Below are 18,598 nucleotides of genomic sequence, written 5' to 3' on the forward strand. Positions count from 1 at the left end.
TTCGTCTTTGGTCCAGAGGACACGGCGTCCATAGTTTCCAAAAACAATTTGAAATTTGGACTCGTCAGACCACAGAACACTTTTACGCTTTGCATCAGTCCATTTTAGATGAGCTCGGACCCAGCAAAGCCGCCGACGTTTCTGGGTGTTGTTGATAAAAATGGTTTTCGCTTTGCATAGTAGAGTTTTAACTTACACTTACGAATGTAGTTACTGAAATGGTTTTCTGAAGTGTTCCTGAGCCCAACTAATTAACTTTCCGGACAACGGGCAAGATAGTCCAGAAATACCTTTCAGGGCATGAAAGGTATTTTTTTATTTATTTAAGGATTTAAACTTCTTCCATCAATCAACATAGCCTTTTGAATGAACACTGAGACATTTAGAAGTTTTGTTTCCATGATTTTCATCCGAAAATTCCTTCGAACAAACTTTTCCACCGCCTTTCTTTGCATCCGACCCGATACATTCTTGGTAGTAGCGTCATGTCCGTAGCGCAAACCACGATTATTTATTGATGCTGTCTGCTATTTAACATCAGCGTGGCCATTATAGACGTAATATTTGTAATCTGTGCCAATATTAGAGCTGACATCAGTTAAAACAAGTTGTAAGGATCAGCAAATCCTAGTGTGACGTCATAGGTCAACCGGAAAAATAATTTAGTTATCCGCGCTAAATTGAAATAAGCGCCCCTAGTGTACGGGAGGCACATGGCGTATGACCAATAGTCGTATTAGAGTGTGTGCATGGATACTTGGACTTCACACATAAGTGTGAAAATACAAAAAAAATATTTATCTGTATAACTAGAAATCAGACTAATTTAGTGCATGGAAACGTAGTGACAGTGTATTTGAATGGGAGCTGGAAAAAGCAGATCTTACTATTAGTAGGAGAGTATGTGTACTAGGGTTGTACTGGTATACCGGTACTGGTATAGTATCGCGGTACTAATGGTACTATACTCTGTTTGAAAAGTACCGGTTCCCGGGCACAGGGGCGCCGCTAGGGATTTTGGGCCCCATGAAAAGAATCTTTACAGGGCCCCCAACACAGCGGCAACATTATAATTTCATCATCATTAGGGGCCTCTTTGGGCCCCCCTCCATCATGGGCCCCTAGAATCCGTCTCCTTTACCCCCCCTTTTCGGCCCTGCCCGGGCATGACAGCGCGTCGTCGGTTTTACGAGCAGCGGAGCATGTTCGGCAGCGCACAATCACAGAGTACTTACAAGCAGACAAGGTGTGTAGACAGAAAAGGGAGAACGGACGTATTTTGGCCTAAAAACTAAAGATAAAGGTGAAGTTAGCTAGCTAGCGGCGAACATCCATTCGCAGTCGGCAGTGTTTTAGCTACTTCTAAATCACTAATCCTCGCCTCCATGGCGACAAATTAAGTAAATTTCTTCCAAGTATCATCCCTGCAGGACGAGGAATAGCTAAACATGTTTCAGTACACACGAGGAGGATACAAAAGCTAACCGCTAACAACAAGCTAACACCCTGAATGTAAACAACTGTAATGATACTAAGTACAATAGCGTATCTAGTCGATACTACTATGATTTCAATATTTTTTATCGTCACAAAATGTATATTATGTTTATAAACTCAGGAAATATGTCCCTGGACACATGAGGACTTTGAATATGACCAATGTATGATCCTGTAACGACTTGGTATTGGATCATACCTACATTTGTGGTATCATCCAAAACTAATGTAAAGTATCAAACAACAGAAGAATAAGTGATTATTACATTTTAACAGAAGTGTAGATAGAACATGTTAAAAGAGAAAGTAAGCAGATATTAACAGTAAATAAACAAGTGGATTAATAATCCATTTTTACAGCTTGTCCTTAATAATTTTGACAAAATAGAATGATAAATGACACAATATGTTACTGCATATGTCAGCAGACTAATTAGGAGCCTTTGTTTGTTTACTTACTACTAAAAGACAAGTTGTCTTGTATGTTCACTATTTTATTTAAGGACAAACTTGCAATAAGAAACATATGTTAATGTACCCTAAGATGTTTTGTTCAAATAAAGCCAATAATGCAATTTTTTGCGGTCATCCTTAATTTAGAAAAAGTACCGAAAAGTATCGAAATACATTTTGGCACCGGTACTAAAATATTGGTATCGGGACAACACTAATGTGTACATTTTCAAAACATGTTTATTTGTGTTTTGGTTGATCGGCTGCATCAAGAAACTTTAATGTCAGAGGTTAAACACAGCTTGGAGCTTTTGGCAAGGAACGTTTACTTAAAGAGCACAATTCGTACACAAGGCAATTCAAAGTGCTTCACAGAAAACTGATGCACAGCATTGAGTATAGTCCGAGACTACGACCATGATGTTACAACATCCATTTCACGGCACTAAAAAATCCATTCTAGCTCTAATGTGTTGTACTGGTCCAGGGAGGGCGAGCAAGGAAGCAAACAACACGGCATCAAAGAAGGCAAACAAAAGATGGCTGTGGCAGATTGTCGCTTTTCCATAGTTGTTCCGACTTGCCGTCACGTTGCAGTCTGCAGTGCAGAGAGACGGTAACAGACACGTTTTGCAGAAAGAAGCACATTCTCTCTGAAGATGCAAGAAAAGACTGAATTTGAGCGTTTTCAGAAAGCCGGAATAAGTGGTGCAGTTTGACAAATTGCTTCAGGCAAAAGCCCAGAGGGTTGCTGCAGCGAGTTCTTAGGAAGAAAACAGAGCTAGTCTATGTTATCTGTGTTGTTGATCTGGTGCACTTGGTTCTGGGAAAGCTGGAATTAACTATGATGGGTCTGTTATTAAAGGTCTCTTATTATAGTATTGTTGAACTATTTTTGTGTCTGAGCGGTCCCACAATAGTGTATTGAAACTAGGGCTGGCCTTTTATTAATATCTCGATATTTTGCCTTAGCCTTGAATGAACACTTGATGCATATAATCACAGCAGTATGATGATTATATGTGTCTACATTAAAACATTCTTGTTCATACTGCATTAATATATGCTAATTTGAAAGTTTCATGCAGAGAGGCAAATCACAACTAAGTCAATTTACCAAAACTGTATTTATTAAACAGTTATTAAGCAGTGGCACAAACATTCATGTCATTTCCAAAACAGAAAGTGCAAGATTGTCAGAGACATTTTAAAACAAGCTATGAGTGCACTTTTGTGCATGATGTCACTAAGATGACATATCAAAACAACACTAAATACAACATAAAGTAGCAAGAAACACATCAATAATGAATAAAGCAAAACATGTTCTGGACCAAAAAGCACTTCATATTCTCTACTGCTCGCTAGTGTTACCATATCTGAGTTATTGTGTAGAAATATGGGGAAACAACTACAAATTCACTAACGGTGTTACAAAAAATATCAATTAGAATAATACATAATGTTGGATATAGAGAACATACAAACCCTTTATTTATTCAATCACAATGATTGAAAGTCAACGATTTGGTGCATTTGCACACAGCTAAAATGATGAACAAAGCAAACTATAACCTGCTACCCAAAAATTATTCTCAACAAAAGAGGAGAAATATAACCTTAGAGGAAAATCTCATTTAAAGCATTTGTATGCATGTACAACACTTAAAACATTTAACATATCAGTATGTGGAATTAAATTATGGAATGGATTAACCAAAGAAATCCAACAAAGCACCAATATGATTCAGTTTAAAGGCCTACTGAAATGATTTTTTTTTTTATTTAAACGGGGATAGCAGATCCATTCTATGTGTCATACTTGATCATTTCGCGATATTGCCATATTTTTGCTGAAAGGATTTAGTAGAGAACATCGACGATAAAGTTCGCAACTTTTGGTCGCTGATAAAAAAAGCCTTGCCTGTACCGGAAGTAGCGTGACGTCACAGGTTGAAAGGCTCCTCACATTTCCCCATTGTTTTCAATGCAGCGAGAGCGATTTGGACTGAGAAAGCGACAATTACCCCATTAATTTGAGCCAGGATGAAAGATTTGTGGATGAGGAACGTGAGAGTGAAGGACTAGAGTGCAGTGCAGGACGTATCTTTTTTCGCTCTGACCGTAACTTAGGTACTAGCTGGCTCATTGGATTCCACACTCTCTCCTTTTTCTATTGTGGATCACGGATTTGTATTTTAAACCACCTCGGATACTATATCCTCTTTAAAATGAGAGTCGAGAACGCGAAATGGACATTCACAGTGACTTTTATCTCCACGACAATACATCGGCGAAACACTTTAGCTACGGAGCTAACGCGATAGCATCGGGCTTAACTGCATATAGAAACAAAAGAAATAAGCCCCTGACTGGAAGGATAGACAGAAAATCAACAATACTATTAAACCCTGGACCTGTAACAACACGGTTAATGCTTTCCAGCCTGGCGAAGCTTAACAATGCTGTTGCTAACGACGCCATTGAAGCTAACTTAGCTACGGGACCTCACGGAGCTATCCATTAGCTATCCACCTACGCCAGCCCTCATCTGCTCATCAACACCCGTGCTCACCTGCGTTCCAGCGATCGACGGTGCGACGAAGGACTTCACCCGATCACCGATGCGGTCGGCGGCTAGCGTCGGATAGCGCGTCTGCTATCCAAATCAAAGTCCTCCTGCTTGTGTTGCTGCAGCCAGCCGCTAATACACCGATCCCACCTACAGCTTTCTTCTTTGCAGTCTTCATTGTTAATTAAACAAATTGCAAAAGATTCACCAACACAGATGTCCAGAATACTGTGGAACTTTGCGATGAAAACAGAGCTTTTTGTATTGGATTCAATGTGTCCGAATACTTCCGTTTCAACCATTGACGTCACGCGCAAACGTCATCATATCTAGACGTTTTCAACCGGAAGTTCCCCGGGTAATTTAAAATTGCACTTTATAAGTTAACCCGGCTGTATTGGCATGTGTTGCAATGTTAAGATTCCATCATTGATATATAAACTATCAGACTGCGTGGTCGGTAGTAGTGGCTTTCAGTAGGCCTTTAAGAGACTGTTCAAACTACAAGTGTTCACAAAGTACACAGAACAAGAATTATGATGAACATCTTGAAATCCTTTTTTTTTTATTGAGACAAAGATTATTCATGTATTTATTAATATGTGTTTGCTCACTATGGTATATTATTTGTTTATTATTTATTTGTTCACTGTTCTGTTACAGAGAACAAGGAAACTGGATACAATTGCTATCGTCTGAAAAGGGGTAGGATTAAATAAGCTCTGCTTCTTCCTACTCCTTTTCGGACGTGCTGTAATGAAACAACTGGGAATGTGTGATGCGTCACATTGCGTCGTAAGCACGTTCGAAATAAACCGAAACGGAATATGTGGTGCTCATAAACAGGCTCATGATTTGAACATTATTCAAAAGTCTAATGTGCACAATAGGAGGCATTTTGCTGGATGTCATGTCGTCAGAGGTAAGGAAAAGTGGTAAAATGAGATTATTTTCTGATTCTTTGCGGCTGGTGTCAGAAGTGCTGACAGGTTCGTTTTATGTTCTTCATGTTGAGAGCTCGCACCGACTTCCACCATTTCACCACGGCGAGAAAAAAAAATGCCTAGCGAGCAAAAACAACCACCGGTAAAGTAAAGTAATGTTGAACCCCGCTCTTGGGGGAAACTTTGCATCACAGAGCTATCCCAAAGTTTTTTCCAAGCGAAAAAACATAGATGGTGACGTTTGAAGCTTCTCTTCCTGGACTGACTCCAGTGAATGTGCCCATTGTGGCGGACCCCCTGCCGAGCGCCGTCAAAGGCCACTTTCACCCCTCCTGCGGCCATTTGCATACAAAGTGAAGGCAGAGAAAACATGTTTCACACTAATTGTCTTCTCCTTTATTGTCGGGGTTAATGCAGACCTTAGGGGATCCAGGAGTCCCTTTTCATCGAGCTCCATGATACTGTTGCGCTTTTCTAAAGACTCTCTCTGAATTTACTGCCCTCTATCTGCCACTGGGTGCCAGTCAGCTTCCCCCCCCCCCCCCCACGGACTCGGAGGATTAGCCCGTCCTCGGTGAGTAAGCACGAAGGCCGGCTCACTGTTCCATATACGGATCTTAAAGGGGGGTAAAACATGATTTGAGCAATTACCGACAGCCATCAGACTGTATAATGTATATGTTCCTTTTGACTGTACATGTACTGCAAATGTATAATGTATTTATATTATTCACATGTGAATAATGCTGTATAATAGACTGTATTTATATTATTCACATGTGAATAATGCTGTATAATAGACTGTACTTATGTTATTCACATGTGAATAATGCTGTATAATAGACTGCATGTATGTTATTCACATGTGAGTAATGCTGTATAATAGACTGAATTTATATTATTCACATGTGAATAATTCTGTATAATAGACTGCATTTATGTTATTCACATGTGAATAATGCTGTATAATAGACTGTATTTATATAATTCACATGTTAATAATGCTGTATAATGGACTGCATTTATGTTATTAACATGTAAATAATGCTGTATAATAGATTGTATTTATATTATTCACATGTGAATAATGCTGTATAATAGACTGTATTTATGTTGTTCACATGTGAATAATGCTGTATAATAGACTGTATTTATATTATTCACATGTGAATAATGCTGTATAATAGACTTTATGTATGTTATTCACATGCCAATAATAATGCTGTATAATAGACTATTTATATTTTTCACATGTGAATAATTCTGTATAATAGACTGTATTTATGTTATCCACATTTGAATAATGCTGTATAATAGACTGTATGTATATTATTCACATGTGAATAATGCTGTATAATAGACTGTATTTATGTTGTTCACATGTGAATAATGCTGTATAATAGACTGTATTTATATTATTCACATGTGAATAATGCTGTATAATAGACTGTATGTATGTTATTCACATGTCAATAATAATGCTGTATAATAGACTGTATTTATATTATTCACATGTGAATAATGCTGTATAATAGACTGTATTTATATTATTCACATGTGAATAATGCTGTATAATAGACTGTATTTATGTTATTCACATGTGAATAATGCTGTATAATAGACTGTATTTATGTTATTCATATGTGAATAATGCAGTATAATAGACGGTATTTATGTTATTCACATGTGAATAATGCTGTATAATAGACTGTATTTATGTTATTCACATGTGAATAATGCTGTATAATAGACTGCATATATATTATTCACATGTGAATAATGCTGTATAATAGACTGTATTTATATTATTCACATGTGAATAATGCTGTATAATAGACTATTTATATTTTTCACATGTGAATAATTCTGTATAATAGACTGTATTTATGTTATCCACATTTGAATAATGCTGTATAATAGACTGTATTTATATTATTCACATGTGAATAATTCTGTATAATAGACTGTATTTATATCATTCACATGTGAATAATGCTGTATAATAGACTGTATTTATGTTATTCACATGTGAATAATGCTGTATAACAGACTTTATTTATATTATTCACATGTGAATAATGCTGTATAATAGACTGTATTTATATTATTCACATGTGAATAATGCTGTATAATAGACTGTATTTATGTTATTCACATGTGAATAATGCTGTATAATAGACTGTATTTATGTTATTCACATGTGAATAATGCTGTATAATAGACTGTATTTATATTATTCACATGTAAAAAATACCAATGTCTTTATTGTCTATTGTGAGCGAACTGTGGTGCTGAATTTCCCCCAGGGATCAATAAAGTACTTTCTATTCTGTTCTATTCTATTCTGTTAAGTCAAATCTCCAGAGCAGAGCTTTATTTTCCGGGGGAGAAGTAGTTAACTTAAAAGAAAAGGAGCCGATTTCCCACGTCTTCCGAGTCCCGCCGCTGGAAGAGTGCAACTATCGTCGGTCTCCGCGAAAACCCGCCGCACTGTGGCCGGCGTCCAGTTGGGCGGACCCCCAGTGGCGCAGGCATACCGATCACAAGCCGTAAAATAGAACCTCAATGCCACCACAGGGGCCCGACGGGCCCACCCAGTGGACCGCTACCTCCTCTCAAGCTAGACCCGTTTTGTCCGTGGAAGGTGAAGTGAAACACACGTTCTCTCAGCTTATTTGAGATTATCTTTTGACAGGAAGTAGCTGGTTTGTTTCCGCTAACTCTTAAAAGGGTCCTGTTGGAACACCCAACTGCGCCCAAGACCCAACCTCCGAGCGAATGATTTTAGGTTGTCCTGAAGAATTTGGAGGTAATCCTCCTTTTTTCATTGTCCTGTTTACTCTCTGTAAAGCACCAGTTCCATTGGCAGCAAAACAGGCCCAGAGCATAATACTACCACCACCATGCTTGACGGTAGGGATGGTGTTCCTGGGATGTTCTCCTCCAAATATATTGCTGGGTATTGTGGCCAAACAGCTCAATTTTTGTTTCATCTGACCACAGAACTTTCCTCAGAAGGTCTTATCTTTGTCCATGTGATGTCAGATGCAGATATACTGTATATAGATAGATAGATAGATAGATAGATAGATGGATAGATGGATAGATAGATAGATAGATAGATAGATAGATAGATAGATAGATAGATAGTACTTCATTGATTCCTTCAGGAGAGTTCCCTCAGGAAAATTAAAATTCCAGCAGCAGTGTACAGAATTGAGATCAAATTTAAAAAGTAAATAATGGTAGTATAAATGGAAACAAAATAGAAAAATATTACAATATGAATAAAAATAAAAAGCCGCAATGAGAATACAAATATAACAGTAAAATAAGAATGGACATATACTAACCCTTATGCCACTGTGCTGCCCCAAGGAGAAGCCAAACTTTGAAAACCTTCTTCCTTCATTAAATGTCCTTGTTTGGGAACACACTAAATTCAATTTTTAAAAAAACATCATAAAAAGCCACACAAATTAATAAACTCAATTAAATATGCAAATATTTCAGTCGGTACGTATTGCTCAGCCCAGAAAAAGATGGGCAAAAAGACAAACTAAACACTAAACTTGTCTGTAAATTATGTCAAAAACAGCTTAAAAGACCACTAAAGTCCTTTGAACCGTGGTCCACTTCCTCTGTTATAGCCCACTTTGAAACGATCTTTTTTTTTCTTTTTTTTTAACACCACATCTTGTTTCCTGTACATTTTGCACAACACAACAAACTTGTACCTAGCACTGTTTAAAAAAAAACACACATAAAAAAGATCAATATAGTGACATGTTTCTGACACATTTCTAGGAAAGCAAGCAAGCATACTGAAAACCAGCTGATCCCTGAGTTCTGGCACCGTTTTGCTTAAAGAAGAAAAACAAATGGCTGGCAACGGATCAATATAAGTGAGAGTTTATCTTCTTCAATCATCCCCCCCTGCCTGCTGAGAGGTTGATAGCATGATGCAGTTGGCTGGATCAGAACCATAAACAGATGTTTTCTCAGATCACCAGCCACAGGCAAACTTGATACATTACACCTTTCAAGCCTGGGTATCTGATTTGATTGTGTAACTAAACAAATGTTCCGGAAAAACTGTTCCAGGTCATGCAAACAAGCACACTGTCATTTTGTAAATAATACAGAGAAATCAGACACGTGCACTGTAAGGTTGTTAAGTGCAATAGATGGATAGATAGACACACTCTGCAAATATCTGACTTCATAACATTGTAATCATGAGGTGTTACTAGGGTTGTACGGTATACCGGTGTTAGTATAGTACCGCGATACTAATGAGTTATATTAATACCGCCTCTAAAAAGTACCGGTCCCCCACCCGTCGTCGTCACATGCAGACGAGCATGTTCGGCAGCGCACAATCACAGAGTACTTACAAGCAGACACAGTGTGTAGACAGAAAAGGGAGAACGGACGCATTTTGGCTTAAAAACTATCAATAAAGGTGAATTTATAACACTGAAACGCCCTCAGGAAGAGGTGCTTTAAGACATGGCTACCTAACTAGCGGCTAATGTCTGTCCGCAGTCAGCAGTGTTGTAATTACTTCAAAATCTCTAATCCTTGTCTCCATGGAGATAAATCAAGTAAGTTTATTTCAAGTATCATCCCTGTAGGATGAGTGATAGCTATTAATGCTTCACTTCACACCGGAGTCATGATACAGTATGTGTTAAAACTTGTCTATAGTTGACAAAGTCAAGACATGAATTCATTATGTCTGATCATTAACCATTAAGATGATCATTACACTTAGAACACACTACACACAAGTGAATGAAGTCAACAGCCATAAATTAGTCAACAGCCATACAGGTCACACTAAGGGTGGCTGTATGAACAATGCTAACACTGTCATAAACATGTGCCATATAGTGAAACCACACTAAACAACAATGACAAACACATTTTGGGAGAATATTTGTACCGCAACACAACATAAACACTACAGAACAAATTCCCAGAATTCCCTGCAGCACCAACTCTTCCGGGATGCTTCAATATAAGCAAACGCCATTGATGGATCTACACCTAACATCCACTGTAATGATACCAAGTACAGGAGCGTATCTAGTCGATACTACATCAATTTTTTAGCATCACAAAATCTTCTTTCGTTTTTTTTAAATGTATATTATGTTTATAAAGTCAGGAAATATGTCCGTGGACACATGAGGACTTTGAATATGACCAATGTCTGATCCTGTAAATACTTGGTATCGAATTGATACCCAAATTTGTGGTATTATCCAAAACTAATGTAAAGTATCCAAACAACAGAAGAATAAGTGATTATTACATTTTAACAGAAGTGTAGATAGAACATGTTAAAAGAGAAAGTAAGCAGATATTAACAGTAAATGAACAAGTAGATTAATAATTCATTTTCTACCACTTGTCCTTAATAATTTTGACAAAATAATAGAATGATAAAAGACACAATATGTTACTGCATATGTCAGCAGCTAAATTAGGAGCCTTTGTTTGTTTACTTACTACTAAAAGACAAGTTGTCTTGTATGTTCACTATTTTATTTAAGGAAAAACTTGCAAATAAAAAACATATTTTAATGTACCCTAAGATTTTTTGTTAAAATAAAGCCAATAATGCCATTTTTGTGGTTCCCTTTATTTACAGAAGTACCGAAAAGTATCTAAATAATGTTGGTACCGGTACCAAAATATTGGTATTGGGACAACACTACTTCATTATAACACTTATATGAGACTTTTAAGGTCATTTTGATAGTAGGCTAATATAGCTAATATAGACACTTACATCATGTGTTGTCTTCATTATAACACTTATATAAGACTTTTAAAGTCATTTTGATAGTAGGCTCATATAGACACTCACATCATGTGTTGTCTTCATTATAACACTTATATACAACTTTTAAAGTCATTTTGATAGTAGTAGGCTATTATAGCTAATATAGACACTTACGTCATGTGTTGCCTTCATTATAACACTTATATAAGACTTTTAAAGTCATTTTGATAGTAGACTAATATAGACACTTACATCATGTGTTGTCTTCATTATAACACTTATATACAACTTTTAAAGTCATTTTGATAGTAGTAGGCTATTATAGCTAATATAGACACTTACGTCATGTGTTGCCTTCATTATAACACTTATATAAGACTTTTAAAGTCATTTTGATAGTAGGCTATTGTAGCTAATATAGACACTTAAGTCATGTGTTGCCTTCATTATAACACTTATATAAGACTTTCAAAGTCATTTTGATAGTAGTCTAATATAGACATTTGCATCATGTGTTGCCTTCATTATAATACTTATATAAGACTTTTAAAGTCATTTTGATAGTAGTAGGCTATTATAGCTACAATAGACACTTACATCATGTGTTGCCTTCATTATAACACGTATATACACATTTCAAAGTCATTTTGATAGTAGGCTAATATAAACCCTTACGTCATGTGTTGCCATCATTATAACACGTATATAAGACTTTTTAAAGTCATTTTGATGGTAGGCTATTATAGCTAATATAGACACTTACATCCTGTGTTGCCTTCATTATAACACTTATATAATACTTTTAAAGTAATTTTAATAGTAGGCTAATATAACTAATATAGACACTTACATCGTGTGTTGTTAAAGTTAAAAAAAAAGTTAAAGTTAAAGTTAAACACTTATAAGACTTTTAAAGTGATTTTGATAGTAGGCTATTATAGCTCATATAGACACTTACATCATGTGTTGCCTTCATTATAACACTTATATAAGACTTTTAAAGTCATTTTGATAGTAGGCTAATATAGACACTTGCATCATGTGTTGCCTTCATTATAATACTTATATAAGACTTTTAAAGTCATTTTGATAGTAGTAGGCTATTATAGCTACAATAGACACTTACATCATGTGTTGCCTTCATTATAACACGTATATACACATTTCAAAGTCATTTTGATAGTAGGCTAATATAAACCCTTACGTCATGTGTTGCCATCATTATAACACGTATATAAGACTTTTTAAAGTCATTTTGATGGTAGGCTATTATAGCTAATATAGACACTTACATCCTGTGTTGCCTTCATTATAACACTTATATAATACTTTTAAAGTAATTTTAATAGTAGGCTAATATAACTAATATAGACACTTACATTGTGTGTTGTTAAAGTTAAAAAAAAAAAAGTTAAAGTTAAAGTTAAACACTTATAAGACTTTTAAAGTCATTTTGATAGTAGGCTATTATAGCTCATATAGACACTTACATCATGTGTTGTCTTCATTATAACACTTATATACAACTTTTAAAGTCATTTTGATAGTAGTAGGCTATTATAGATAATATAGACACTTACGTCATGTGTTGCCTTCATTATAACACTTATATAAGACTTTTAAAGTCATTTTGATAGTAGGCTATTGTAGCTAATATAGACACTTACATCATGTGTTGCTTTCATTATAACACTTATATAAGACTTTTAAAGTCATTTTGATAGTAGGGTAATATAGACACTTGCATCATGTGTTGCCTTCATTATAATACTTATATAAGACTTTTAAAGTCATATTGATAGTCGTAGGCTATTATAGCTACAATAGACACTTACATCATGTGTTGCCTTCATTATAACACGTATATACACATTTCAAAGTCATTTTGATAGTAGGCTAATATAAACCCTTACGTCATGTGTTGCCATCATTATAACACTTATATAAGACTTTTTAAAGTCATTTTGATAGTAGGCTATTATAGCTAATATAGACACTTACATCCTGTGTTGCCTTCATTATAACACTTATATAATACTTTTAAAGTAATTTTCATAGTAGGCTAATACAACTAATATAGAAACTTACATCGTGTGTTGTTAAAGTTAAAAAAAAAAGTTAAAGTTAAACACATATAAGACTTTTAAAGTCATTTTGATAGTAGGCTATTATAGCTCATTTAGACACTTACATCATGTGTTGCCTTCATTATAACACTTATATAAGACTTTTAAAGTCATTTTGATAGTAGGCTAATATAGACACTTACATCATGTGTTGCCTTCATTATAACACTTATATAAGACTTTTAAAGTCATTTTGATAGTAGGCTCATATAGACACTTACATCATGTGTTGCCTTCATTATAACACTTATATACAACTTTTAAAGTCATTTTGATAGTAGTATGCTATTATAGCTAATATAGACACTTACGCCATGTGTTGCCTTCATTATAACACTTATATAAGACTTTTAAAGTCATTTTGATAGTAGGCTAATATAGACACATCATGTGTTGTCTTCATTATAACACTTATATTAGACTTAAAGTCATTTTGATAGTAGGCTAATATAGCTAATATAGACAGTTACATCATGTGTTGCCTTCATTATAACACTTATAACAAAGCTTTTCAGATTTTTTTTATTTATTTTTTTATTTATTTATTTTTTTGTATTCTTGGTCCAATGTGGCTCTTTCAGCATTTCTGGTTGCCAAACCCCTGCCTTAAAGGATTGACTTTCACAGATAGCTTTTGCACAAACATTGTTGTTAGGAAGTGAAAATGCGCGTCACCTGTACCACTCCAGTCCCTTGTCGTAGTTCCTGTCAAAGAAGTGCGGCTCCGCTCCGGCGGCGCGCACGTCAGGGTGCAGGCGCAGGAACTCCAGCAGGGCGCGCGTCCCTCCCTTCTTCACCCCGATGATGATCGCCTGCGGTAGTTTATTAGCCTCCGACACGTTGAGGAGATGATTATTCTCTAAATGATCCTCCGTCCTCCCGGCGTCCTCCCAGTCGTCCCCTCTGCTGTCCAAGTCGTTGTCGTTATTCAGCAAATCCCGCAACGGCCCCACGGAGGAGCCCCGGGGGTCCACTTGGGGCTGATCCGCGCGGCTGTAATACGCCTGCAGGTCGGGCACGGTGGAGCTGTAGCCCACGCAACAGTAGATCATGTACACCCACAGGGTGAGCATAATGCAGAAAATAAACACTTTGTTCTTCAAGTGGGATGATGGCACGACATGGAGAGCGTGGAACACCGGGCTATATTCCATAGACGCAGGTTAATGCATTCCAGGTGGTGGGCATCCTGGCAAAAGCGCACCTTTACTTTTTACACTTTAAAAAGTCCCTCAGAAACATCCACGGAAGCCTAGCGTGGATGAACTTGTGTACAGGTTGTTAAAAAAAAAAAAAAAAAAGAAGGTGCGCTCCCATCACTCGCCGTGCAGCGTGTGAGCGAAAACACGCACAAGCGCGTCAAGTTATCTGCACCGTCAGTAGGTAGCCCTTCAAAGTAAAAGAAGCGCCGGCACACGGATGGTTCACGTCCAGCGAAACACAAGTAGAATTAACCAGCATATTCGCAGGGAGACTTTTTAGGGCAGCAGGTGCGTATGTAACGTCTCTTTAACGCGAGGTCAGCCAAATATCAAATTGTCTCAATGGTGTAGGCTTTTATTTTGAAAGCTATATTGCTTCGCTGTTTACAGTGGAAACTGACTGTAAGGCAAGACAATGGTAGAATGAAATAACAAGTGAACCTAACTACTAGTATTAAACCCCTTTTTATGCTGAATTTTGGCCATAATTATTGTTGTTACTCCATTATACATCATTTTTATCAGAGGGTTTTTTCATTTTAGTCCAATTCTTTCTCAGGTGTATGCTACACTGCTAGTTATTGGATGATGCCCCAAAGCCTAACAGGATATAAAAGTCTGTCATTTTTCAAACGGTATAACAATATGTTGGATATATCGAGTTTTTTTTAGTTTTTTAGCAAAGTGTCTCAATGTGGGAGGCTTTTATTTTGAAAGCAATATTGCTTTGCCGTTTACAATGTAAACCGACTGTAAGGCAAGACAATGGTAGAATGAAATAACAAGTGAACCTAACTACTAGTATTAAAACCCTTTTTTTGCTGAATGTTGGCCATGATTATTGTTGTGTTACTCCACTGTACATATTTTTTATCAGAGGGTTTTCTCATTTTAGTCCAATTCTTTCTCAGGTGTATGCTACACTGCTAGTTATTGGATGATGCCCCAAAGCCTAACAGGATATAAAAGTCTGTCATTTTTCAAACGGTATAACAATATGTTGGATATATCGAGTTTTTTTATTTTTTTAGCAAAGTGTCTCAATGTGGGAGACTTTTATTTTGAAAGCAATATTGCTTTGCCGTTTACAGTGGAAACCGACTGTAAGGCAAGACAATGGTAGAATGAAATAACAAGTGAACCTAACTACTAGTATTAAAACCCTTTTTTTTTTTTTGCTGAATTTTGGCCATAATTATTGTTGTGTTACTCCATTATACATATTTTTTATCAGAAGTTTTTTTCAATTTTGTCCAATTCTTTCCCAGGTTTATGATACACTGCTAGTTATTGAACGATGCCCCAAAACCTAACAGCATATAAAAGTCCTTCATTTTTCAAACGGCATAACAATATGTTGGATATATCGAGTTTTTAATTTTTTAATCAAAGTGTCTCAATGTGGGAGACTTTTATTTTGAAAGCAATATTGCTTTGCCGTTTACAGTGGAAACCGACTGTAAGGCAAGACAATGGTAGAATGAAATAACAAGTGAACCTAACTACTAGTATTAAAACCCTTTTTTTTTTGCTGAATTTTGGCCATAATTATTGTTGTGTTACTCCCTTATACATATTTTTTATCAGAAGTTTTTTTCAATTGTGTCCAATTCTTTCCCAGGTTTATGATACACTGCTAGTTATTGGACGATGCCCCAAAACCTAACAGCATATAAAAGTCCTTCATTTTTCAAACGGCATAGCAATATGTTGGATAGATCGAGTTTTTAATTTTTTATCAAAGTGTCTCAATGTGGGAGGCTTTTATTTTGAAAGCAATATTGCTTTGCCGTTTACAGTGGGAACCGACTGTAAGGCAAGCCAATGGTAGAATGAAATAACAAGTGAACCTAACTACTAGTATTAAAACCCTTTTTTTTTGCTGAATTTTGGCCATAATTATTGTTGTGTTACTCCATTATACATATTTTTTATCAGAAGTTTTTTCAATTGTGTCCAATTCTTTCCCAGGTTTATGATACACTGCTAGTTATTGGACGATGCCCCAAAACCTAACAGCATATAAAAGTCCTTAATTTTTAAAACGGCATAACAATATGTTGGATATATTGAGTTTTTAATTTTTTATCAAAGTGTCTCAATGTGGGAGGCTTTTATTTTGAAAGCAATATTGCTTTGCCGTTTACAGTGGAAACCGACTGTAAGGCAAGCCAATGGTAGAATTAAATAACAAGTGAACATAACTACAAGTATTAAAACCCTTTGTTCTCAGTCATTTTTGCAGAATTTTGGCCATAATTATTGTTGTTACTCCATTATACATCATTTTTATCAAAGGGTTTTTTTCATTTGTGTCCAATTCTTTCTCAGGTGTATGATACACTGCTAGTTATTGGACGATGCCCCAAAGCCTAACAGCATATATAAGTCCTTCATTTTTCAAACGGTATAACAATATGTTGGATATATCGAGTTTTTAAATGTTTTATCAAAGTGTCTAAATGTGGGAGGCTTTTATTTTGAAAGCAATATTGCTTTGCCGTTTACAGTGGAAACCGACTGTAAGGCAATCCAATGGTAGAATGAAATAACAACTGAACATAACTACTGGTATTAAAACCCCTTGTTCTCAGTCATTTTTGCTTACAGGATATAAAAATCCTTCATTTTTCAAACGGCATGAAAATATGTTGGATATATTTATTTTTTTATTTTTTTATTACTTCCTTTATTTAAATCTCACAATCAACTTCAACCTTAAAACTACATACATGTAATGTTTTTATTTAAACCATTTGAAGGCATTTTATCATCATGTCACAGTTATTCATTTAGATTTGCATAACATTTTCTTTACTCATTTAAACCTGTGACATTATCTGATCGAAAGGCTAAAAATATAAAAAATATTACATGGTGGAAAGGGACAAGCGGTAGAAAATGGATGGATGGAATGGATAGTTTGATATTTTCCTTGTATGTTCTTTTTTGTTTTTTACTTCCCTTATTAAAATCTCACAATCAACTTCATCCATAAAAATGCATATATGTAATCTTTTTGTTTAAACCATTTGAAGGTAATTTAATCAAATCATGTCACAGTTATCAATTTAGATTTGCATAACATTTTCTCTACTAATTTAAACCTCTGACATTATCTGATCAAAAGGCTCAAAATGAAAAAATTAAAAAAAACATTACATGGTGGATGTTTTCCTTTTATGTCCTTTTTGGCTTTGAATAAATTTAAAAAATTCTCTCCAGAGAGTTAATTGTAAAATTATTTTTTTTTACATTACAGATTTAATTACTTTGCACACTTCCTGTTTTGTCTTTAACACATTATTGTCAACCTTGAGACCTCCGATTCCGGGAGGTGGGGGTTGGGGGGTGGGGTGGGGCGGGGCGGTGGCTGTGGTTGGGGGCGTGGTTAAGAGGGGAGGAGTATATTTACAGCTAGAATTCACCAACTCGAGTATTTCATATATATTTCATATATATATATATATATATATATATATATATATATATATATATATATATATATATATATATATATGAAATACTTGACTTTCAGTGAATTCTAGCTATATATATATATATATATATATATATATATATATATATATATATATATATATATATATATATATATATATATATATATATTATTATTATACGTATAAATAAAAGAAATACTTGAATTTCAGTGTTCCGATGTGTTCAGATGGCAGTATTGTCCTGTTTAAGAGTGTCACAACATTGCTGTTTACGGCAGACGAACTGCTTTACGGTAGACGAAAACGTGACTGTTGTTGTTGTGTGTTGTTACCGTGCTGGGAGGACGTTAATGAAACTGCCTAACAATAAACCCACATAAGGAACCAAGAACTCGCCCTCGATCATTCTACAGTTATAACGTGATTGGGCAGGCACGCTGTTTATATCGTGGGAAAGCGGACGTGAAAACAGACTGTCGCCGCTGTCCCCACTCAGGTCCGCATTGAGCTGGAGGGGGCGTGGCCTCCAGCTCCGGCTGAATTCCGGGA

General features: G+C 35.8%; 1 protein-coding gene across 1 annotated transcript in view; it reads right to left on the reverse strand.

Annotated features, from left to right (window-relative positions):
• Positions 1 to 14,763, reverse strand: part of hs3st3b1a (heparan sulfate (glucosamine) 3-O-sulfotransferase 3B1a) — a 45,219-nt gene extending 30,456 nt beyond the window's left edge. Inside the window, exon 1 of the mRNA XM_062037149.1 lies at positions 14,062 to 14,763. Within this exon, the coding sequence (XP_061893133.1) occupies positions 14,062 to 14,540 (479 nt within the window). The 5' untranslated portion in view covers positions 14,541 to 14,763. The remainder of the gene's footprint in view (positions 1 to 14,061) is intronic.
• Positions 14,764 to 18,598: the final 3,835 nt, after the last annotated feature.

The sequence above is a fragment of the Entelurus aequoreus genome, linkage group LG25 (assembly GCF_033978785.1).
Source record: "Entelurus aequoreus isolate RoL-2023_Sb linkage group LG25, RoL_Eaeq_v1.1, whole genome shotgun sequence".
NCBI lineage: Eukaryota > Metazoa > Chordata > Actinopteri > Syngnathiformes > Syngnathidae > Entelurus > Entelurus aequoreus.